General features: G+C 54.0%; 1 protein-coding gene across 1 annotated transcript in view; it reads left to right on the top strand.

Moving 5' to 3' along the window:
* Window positions 1-2,931: 2,931 nt before the first annotated feature.
* Window positions 2,932-9,491, top strand: part of AR (androgen receptor) — a 60,537-nt gene continuing 53,977 nt past the window's right edge. The window contains exon 1 of the mRNA XM_055727831.1: window positions 2,932-4,465. Within this exon, the coding sequence (XP_055583806.1) occupies window positions 3,531-4,465 (935 nt within the window). The 5' untranslated portion in view covers window positions 2,932-3,530. The remainder of the gene's footprint in view (window positions 4,466-9,491) is intronic.

Genomic DNA, 9,491 nt, shown 5'->3' with positions numbered 1-9,491 from the left:
TAGAAAAGAACACTTCGGTATTTATGAGGAAGTAAAGCGAAACAAAATACTTTCAGCCCGCCTTAGTGTTTTACAATAAAAAAAAATCAAATGCATGAATACCTTAGCCACAGCCACTGACAGCTGCACATAAGGTTCAAGCAAATAGTCTGTAACACACTCTTCAACTTTATTCTAAAGAGAAGCATAGGCTCCCACTTTTCTGAAATGCCCAGGCTCATGCTGCTGCTCATTTTTCACTAATTTGATAATCAAAACTACAGCTTAGCGTGCATACAGAAAAAAGACTTGTGTAAGTTTTGCCTGGTCTTTCCATAGACTATGCCTATTTTACTGCATTAAATTACAGCTGAGAATGTAAGATGTGAGCTGAGGTTGTGGCTGCCTTCTGAACTGTAGAAAGTGATTTTATGGAAAATATTTAAGTCAGCTTTAACAAAACAAGGAAAAGAACTTTGAAACCTAAAGAAGGTTACATTTAAATATTTGTAAGATAACAAATGCAAGTGAAACACTCTCTGTGCATTAGTGGTACAGATTTTTCTTTGTCAAGCAGGTATAAATAGTAAAATACATGAAGCCTTTAAAAAAATGCATGCACAGACATACACATACGCACCCAGAAAATCTATTTTAAAATAATTTTTAAAAGAAACAGGCAAATACCAGGAAAACAAAACGCTTCAAAACGCTTGCAAGATGCCTTTTCAGGAAAGAAATAGAATTAAATATATATATATATAAATTATTAGCTTCTTCAAATTTATGTGGAGATCTAATCACAGAATTGCTTCTAAAACAATGCATCTTAACCACATAGACAGTAAGTCAAAACTAAAGTGTTGGCTCTGCAAACTGAGAAGAACATAAACCATTTTGCTGTCTTCCTTTATGTGCGCCTGTTGCGATTAGCATCTCACAAACCCCGGCAGCAAACGTCAGATTGTGGGAAAATCCGTGCACCTGCAGATGTTGCAAAGATAGGAGAGGCCAGGAGAATGCCAGGAACAGCAGGATAAGCACCAGCCCGAGAGACAGAGAGCCAGGAGACATATGCAAAGCCCCAAATACATCCGATCCCAGACAGAAAGGTCTATTTGAACATAAAAAGTCTAATTCGTACTGAGGTCTTTGCTGCTCATGGTGTTGTCAGTGCGTACAAACCAAGGATGTTTCTTCCTCGGTGGGAACGGTGGTGTCAAAGAAAGCTATTACGCAGCTTGGCAGAATTGCATGCGCAAATAACCCGCTTTTTCTTTAAAGCACAAAGCCATCTGTTGCTCAAGTGATACTATGCTAATCTCTGGTCCTCAGCTTTTTTCAATATCTTTCTTGATGCTAATCATGAGTATCATCCCCTTGATGTTTTACTGCGTACATTTTACTCCAGAGACTTGACAACTATTGCAGGCTGAAAGAGCAAAGACGCTGGAATCTGCATCCACTTGGCAGGCATCTGCACGGATTTGTTGCAACAGATAATTTTCTGGAACGGGGGGGGGGGGGGGTTTTGCAACATTTACAGGGAATGCCATAATAAGATTCAATTGTGAATCCTGGGTTTGGGCCTCCAGGTTTTTGCCATCGTTTTTGAAGTGTGGAGCAGCTTTGCAGTAAAGCTAGGCCATCAGTGTTACAGCAAGGATGAGTTCGTGCACTCATCTGTGTCCAAGGAAAAAAAAAATAATTCTTTGAACTAGTGGTACTAATCTTTCAGAAAATCCAGTCAAGGCTTTATACCAGCTTTTTGAAAAGCATTGCTGCCTCCCTTCTGCAGGAGACACTTCCCTCACAAGAGAGGCACCCTCCAGGCTTGCTTGCCCTCACATGGGTAGGTGAAGAACAATTTGTAATGTGGTTCATGCTTGGCCACACAAATGTCCTCCTTGTCTCTACAGGTTTCTTTCCATCTCTCCGAAACACATCTCTGATCCTCCCAACATGTTCCCTCCCCTCATACCTGGAGCCGCAGCTCCCTGCCAGCGTAGGCTGGGCTGTGCCCAAGTCACTGGGCTGGGGGCTTCAGGGGCACAAGCAGAGGGACCCCGCACGGAGCCGGGCCTGTCTCTGGAGCTGCAGATGGGATTGATGTGACCCACCAGCGTTTGAATAGGCACTCTGCACATATTCTACAGTATCACCCTTCATTTTCACCTTTATTATTTAAGGGGCTGTTACTTGTCCTTAGAAACCAGCTTGGTGTTTCATTCATACTGAAAGCCTGCAAGGTTCCTCCGGAGCCTTTCTCACCAACGGCCCAGAGGAGCTGGGCACAGTCCTGGCCCCACCGCTGCCCGCTAACGGGCAGCGATGCCAGCTATGCCACCCTTGCCTTGCGCACCAGACCTCTGCCTTCGGCTGCCACTTTGCTGAGGGGACGGAGGGTCCTCTGGCTGTACAGGCAGTATGGAGGATGCTGCCAAATTTCCCTTGGCTGTACTTAGTTTATTTATCTTCTATGGCTTGTAAAAATGCTTTTAAAAGACTGGATATGAGTCTCTGTTTTCCCGACTGGCTCCACTTCTCCATCGGCAAACAAATGATTACATTTTTCCCTTTGTCTCCACAGGGGCTGAAATTAATGGGCTTGTTTTAACTCCCCTCCAACGAGTGCGATTCCCTGAGCAGCTTGCCTGGGGACGGCGCCTACCAGAAGTTGCTTTAGGACTGTTACAGGACCAGTAAGGGGAGCTCAAGCCTTGTTTGTGATCGGTCCTACACTGCCTGCCAGGCAGGGCTCCTGCAGCCGCGGCGGACCGGCGCCGCGCTGCACACAAGATGCGCTGAGCTGCCGGTTTCTCGCTGGGGCGAGCGGGGGCTGCTGCGGGCGCGGGGACCAAGTCTCCCACGGGGAAGGCAGCGGGCGCCTGGCCCGGCGGGGGCGGGGGGGGCTACGGCCGGGCAGGGGCGCGCGGGCTGCTGCGCACCGAGCCGGCCGGGGCACAGTGGCCAGCAGTGCTGAATCCCGGCAGGGCCGCGGGGAGCGCGGCGGGGCTGCACGGCCCCGCTCCCCTGGCCCCGGCCCCGGCCTCTCGGGGAAGGGGGGCAGCCGCAGCCGCGCTCCCGCTCCGCCCGGCCGGGCGCTCGCTCAGAGACCGCGGTGCGGGGCGCTGTGCCTCGTCTCGTCTCGTCCCGTCCCGCTCCGCCCGCCGTGAGCTGCCGGGCCCAGGAACCGCGGCGAAAGGCGGCGGCGCTACGGGCCCACTGTCCCGGGGCCGCCCCGCGGGGCTGGGAGGGGGAGCCGGGCCGGGGGAAGGCGGGCGCAGGGCCCCCGGCCCCGCCGCAGGTCCCGGAGCGGGGCGGTCTCCCCGCCGCCCACCCCGGCGGAGCCGCCGCACCTGCGCGCCCGCCCCGCACCAACTTCTCCGCCTGTTGCGCGCCCCGCGCGTCCCCGCGGCGGGGATGGGGCAGCGCCGCCGCTAGCCGGGGGGCGGGGGGCGGCCGGGGGGGTGCCCGCGGGGCTCTCCGCCCGGCTCTCTACCCCTGCCTTGCCTCCCCTCGCCGCTTTCGCCGCCGGGCGCTCGGCGGGCATGGAGGTGCAGCTGGGGGTCGGCCGCGTTTATCCGCGGGCGGGAGGCAGGACCTTCCGCGGCGCTTTCCAGAGCTTCTTCCAGAGCGTCTGCGAGGCTTTCCAGGCGCCGCGGGAGGAGCCGGGCGGCAGCCTGCAGCCGCCGCCGAGCCCGCCCGGGGCAGCGCCGGGCTCGCCCGCCGCCCAGCCGCCCCGGGAGCCCCGCGGCGGCGCCGGCCCCGCCATGGGCTCGCCCTTCCCCTGCGCCGGCGAGCTGCGGGAGCTGCTGTGCGAGGCGGGCGCCCTGCCGCCGCCGCCCGAGGCCGAGCCGGCGCCCCGGGAGGACCCGCTGGGCGACAGCGCCAAGCAGCTCTGCCGGGCCGTGTCCGCCTCCATGGGGCTGGCGCTGGAGGCGCCGGAGGCGCTGGAGCCGCTGCACCGCGAGGACTGCATGTTCGCGCTGCCCGCCGCGCCCCGCGCACGCCCGCCCGCCGGGGACCCGCCGGAGCCGCCGCCCGCCCCGGCCGCCTTCGCGGGCGCCGAGGCCGCCCTGGCTGCCGCCGCGCCGGGGCTCTACCGGGGCTCGCCGGGCGCCGCGGCGCGCCCGCCCGCCGCCTTCAGCCTGGCGCCGCCGCCCACCCGTGTCAAGCTGGAGGGGCCGCCCGGGCCGGCGGCGGGCGGCGGCTGGGGCGCCCCGTTCTGCTACGGCACCGAGCTGGCCCCGCCGGGCCCCGCGCCCCCCTGGGCCGCCTTCTTCGCCGAGGAGGAGCTGCCGTACGGGCCCTGCGCCGAGCCGCCCGCCGGGCCCTTCGGTTGCAGGCGCGGGCCGCCCGCCGAGCCCGCCGAGCTCCCCGCCGACGCCTGGTACCCGGCGGGCCGGCCGCCCCTCGCCACCCCCGCCGCCTGCATCAAGAGTGAGCTGGAGCCCTGGGCCGAGGGCGGCTACGGCGACGGCCGGTGAGTACCCGCGTCCCGCCGGCGCCGGGACGCTGCGCCCCGCCCCATGCATCCCGCCGGCGACCCGCATCCGGCCGGTATTCTGCACCCTGTCTCCTGCCGGCATCCCTTGTGCCGCTTCCCACCGGCACCCCGTACCTCGCATCCTGCCGGCGTTCTGCACCCCGCATCCCGCCGGCACCTTGCGTGCTGCATCCCGCCAGCATCCCACGTCCCACCAACACCCCACATCCCACATCCCACCGACACCCCACATCCCATATCTCACATCCTGCCGGCATCCTGCATCCCACATCCCACTGGCACATCTGTGTCCTGCACCCCGCATCACACTGGCACCAGCACCCCATGCCCCTTCGGCTGCCTTGCTGCCTTCTCCTGCTGCCCGGCACTTGCAGTGGCTCCAGACTGCCCCTGCCCTGGCTGCCCCGGCTTGATGTACTTCTTGGCTGTCGGAGTCTTCCCTTGTAGCAAAATGCTGTCAGTTTGGGCTTACTGGGCAAGATTGTTCCAGATACACTGTGCTAAACTCTGGGATTCTCTGCCATCCCCTTAAGGCTGATTGCATTTGTCTCATTGTGTTATGCCTCTGTATCCCCCTTCTCTCAGCTGCTGGCAGTATGCAGGAATCGGGATGCTGCACTCATTGAAGCATGGACCAATCTTGAGACAGTTAAAATTCGCCTTGCACCTTGCTCTGCTGTGAGCTAGATGAATGGAGAATAAGCTGTGCAGACCAAGCTGAAACAGCTGAGCATATGGACAGAGAAATACTGCACGTGCTTTGAAGCTCTGTTTTAAGTACAGATACAAAATGTGTTTTACAGTAGCAATAAGAGTATTTAGGAATACAGTAGAGGAGGAAAGGTTTGTTTGAGAAGAAGGATTTGATGCAAAAGTAATTTTTTCCTGGTGGATTAATCTCAGAAAAGGAGATTAACTGTCTGCGTAAAATAGGTATACACCATCTAAAGCAGTGGGCACACTGCATCACCACCTTTCATCATGGCAAACCGTGTTGCTGCATGAGAGAATCGCTGCAGCTGAGAGAAATGGGAGTGGGAACGTGGCTGCAAAAGGATCGTTTTGCTGGCTCAGAGGTAGCCCCAGCTGCAGGTGGTTGGTATGGGCTCTGCTTGGGTTTGCATTGTTGGAGTTTTGCACCCACGTGCATGCCCTGTGGTTGTCTGTTTCAAAGATTAAAATGAACAATTTTAATCTTTGATTTTCCCTTTAAATTAGCACAGGGCAACTGCTCATGCTTTTGTGCTTGTTTTGTTGCTTTAAAGCGCTCACAGCTTTACTGGCGCAGTGTAGTAATCATCATCCACACAATAATTTACTCAGGCATTTTATGAAGAAGTTGAGGGCTTGGTAAAAACAAAAGGGATAAAAGTAAGGACAGGTCAAAATGAGACCAGCTGTGAGTGTCGTACTGGTGGCAGTTGTGTGTACCCTATGTATTTTCCTCTGGAGTCTGGATAAATCCCTGCCAAAATCAGGGCAGAGTGAGCAGGGATGAATAGAGTTGGCGAGGTTCAACTGTCTGAATGCTGTTGATGGATGATGCATGTTCTTGATAGCGAAAGGCTCAAAAATGTGATGGTTTGTTCACCTGCGAAGCCTGTGCAGTACAACCATGCACAGACAGGGAGTATCGCGTTAAGGAAAACAGGTTTGGGCTTAGGTGGTGGTCGGTTGGCAACCATAGGGGCTGGACCTGGGCAGCAGGTAAATTTTGCCCAAGTCTTGCCTTAGTGGTAAATGACGTCTCCCTTAATCCTGTGAGAAATACTGTCCCCTCTGCTTCCTTATGGCTCCGTTCAGTGTGCTGGATCTCTGTCTCCGCTTCCCCTGGCACTGCAGCTCTGAGGAGGCCTGGGCTCCTGCTGGCAGACTTGTGCAGGGATCAGTGGAGTTGGAGCTACTGCAGAGACCTTTTAAAATACCATTACCTTGTCCTTCGATCTCTGTTGCTCGTACAGCATTACATGGCTACTGCAAGGGCGTGATGAGCTGACAGTATTTACAACATTCTCTGTGTTTGGATGCAATTTTAAAATGCTGTAAGAAAAGTGGAAAGGTCTTTTGTGGTCTGGCTAAAGCCCTACATGTTATTCACTGCTGGGTTTGTATTTCATCCCAGCAAAGTCTCTATAAACTGGGGCTTTTGATTTTCTCCTGGATATGTAGCAGTGCCAGTGCAATGAGCAGTCTCCGCTGCAGCCAGAGCTGATGGCAGCGGATCGTGTACCAGCCTCCCAGGCAGCAGCGCTGGCAAGGAAAAAGGGTCATGAGAGCTGAACCGCTTCGTTGTAGAGTTCCCTCGCCGGAGGGTGGTCTGCTTTGGACCTGTGCCCCCCTGCAAGCTTGTAACGCTAGGTTTAATTTCCTGCCTTTTGTGGCATTGCATGGAAAGCTTTACCCTCTTAGCCTTGGAAAATGTAGCCTCTGCATTTTCTGAGAGTGTTGGGGCCGCTTCTGTGGGTTCGCTGCAGCTTTACCAGCCTAAGGAGAGGTGCGTGTCAGGTCCCTGCGCTGCTGCAGTGCCAGCAGTGGCAGCTGCGGGTGCAGCCCAGTCATCTTTGAACAGTAAGGAGCATTCTAAGGTGTGTTGCTCCTTGTTCTTTGTCTTTTTGAATGGTCCTGCTTTGTGCTAGCGGGATCGCATCTCTTCCCTCCAGGGTGAAGCTCTCTTCAGAACCCCTGCCCTGCCCTGGTGCAGTCTGTGTCAGGTACAGGTGGGTGTCTCTTGAGTTACACACACATATTCCCTCCCCATTTATGACACTAAAACATGAACAGCTGCGTAATACTTGGGGTCTTTATATATTATATATATATAAAGGTTTATATATATATATAACCCTTTATATAAATGACCATCGGTTTGGGTTTCGAACAGAAGATTTTAAAGCTTTGAGAGAGCAGGGCTGGACTGCTTGTGGGTTTGTTCGGGAAAAATTGAATGCTGGCTTCCACCTCGGTCTGGGATACAGCATGCACAGCTCAGAAAATGATGCTGTCAGCTGCCAGGGATTGCCTCAGGAGCCAACAGATGCGACAGGAGGAATTCAGGTGCCCCCCCCGGCAGGAGTGCTCCTGGTCGTTGTGTGGCATGGTGGGTGCTGTGCAGGTGCTGGGCTGGCTGCTGGCACCAGTGCTGAGCCATGACTGCTCCTGCCCCTTCGCCTGTGCGAAGGGGGGATTTGCTTGCGCTTAGAGGCACTCAAACACTACACAGGGAACTAAAGGCATTAACACCATTTGATTTAATTTAAAGCTTTTGGTGTGGTGTACCTGTTTGTGCCAGTAATGCTTATGTATAATTAGCGAATTAATCCAAGCTTTTTCTACTGTGGACTCATAGCTGTTTATCTTTGTGCTCTGCTTATTGCATAATTACTACCAGTGATCTCTGAGGTGACTAAATAACCTGTTTTAAGAGTGACACACAGCGTTGCTAGAATAAATCCAAGGTTATGGTGTCAAAATTACTTGTAAGACGAAAACACAGCAGTGGGTGAGTGGTGCAGGCCTATTTGGTTTAAGCTAAAGTGGAATCAAAGAAGCAGTGGAAACAAAGGTGATAAAGGGATTTAGGGCATAATTGGCTCAGAAAAATCTGTCCATGTAGTTTCAGATGTTTTTTAAGTGGCATTTGCTATTACGACTGTTACCTGTTTGGTATCCCTGTGTTTGCTGGTCACACCTGCCTGCAGATCCCTTTCTTCTGTTGGGTTGTAATCAGCTTGGGCGAGTGCCATGTGTTTATGCATCACCTGGCATAATGGCTATCTAATCTCTTTGTGGCCAGCTATGTAATTGTGATACCGCTTACAGATAATACCTTTAATAATTTCTACCTATTGAAGGAGGAGATAAGATTCCGATAAAAAGATCAAGGGCAGGTTATTACACTAACAGGTGAGACCAGGCAGGAGGCCATTCTCTGGGCTGCCAGTAGCCAGCTGCCCTGCAGTGCCCGGTGATGATATTGTGTAAATATTTCTTTTGAAGACGAGCTGTGCATGGAAGAATGCTGGTTCTGCAGGCTGTCCCTCTGGCCGGCCTCGTAATACGTACTCGTGGTCCGCAGCTGCTGGTGTGGATCCATGGATGGGAAACTTCGGGTGGCTGGGAAAATCATTGATGTGCTAAAGCTTTTTGATGGTTCCTGATAAAAGGGGAAGAACTGAAAGGTGATGAGGAAGAATATTTTTTTAATGCTTTCTAGTGTAAAAATTCTTTCTCATCACCTTTCAGTTCTTGTCCCTGCTGACAGGCATGACAAGGCTGTTTGAAACACAGCAGAAAGCACCAGTCCTGCCATGGTGCTGTGCCTGGTTCAGAGGAGTCGGGACTCCCCTAGGTGTGAGGTGGCACGCTACCCAGCCGTGGCGGGACGCTTGTCTGTTGCGGCCTGAGTTAAGGCTGTGAAACAAGTGACAGGCTGAGGCTGGATAGCTGGAGTAGCCGCGACGTTGAAGTTCTGCTCGAGCCTGAATCTTGCTAAATAGCAGGGGATGCAGCGAGCCCCTCATGACTGGGGAGAGAGCAGGGATGGGACAGCAGCCGTGGCTCCTTGCTCTTGCTCCTGAGAGCTGCTGCCTCAAGAGCTGTGACATGCAAGCCAAAGCTCATTTATTTTCTTCCATGCTCAGCTAGCTGACTGGTTTTCATTTCATTTTGAAGGTGCTGATTTATGTAGTCTTTCCCATGAGCTAGATTTCGTTTAAATCGATAAATGAGATTTCCCTTTTCCACAGCTGGTCACCTAGGGGCAGCCCATGGTGGCGGGAGGGCAGCAATCAGCCCTTTCGAAAGACGGGCTGTTTGCCTCGATGCTGGGTGCACCGTGAAATCCACGTTGGGAGCCTGGTCCCGGTGGCCTAACTCACAGAGGGATGGGCTGTTTTCTTTTGAAGATGCCCAGAACTGCCCAGAAAACTCTCCAGGCTGGAAGGATCATGGTCCTTGTGGTAACGCACTGGCTGAACCCATGGGCATTAACGAAGTGTTGGTA

This window comes from Falco cherrug, chromosome 15, assembly GCF_023634085.1.
Source record: "Falco cherrug isolate bFalChe1 chromosome 15, bFalChe1.pri, whole genome shotgun sequence".
NCBI classification, from domain to species: Eukaryota; Metazoa; Chordata; class Aves; order Falconiformes; family Falconidae; genus Falco; species Falco cherrug.
Note: the sequence above shows the minus strand (reverse complement) of the source record. Positions and strands in the feature narration are given on the sequence as shown.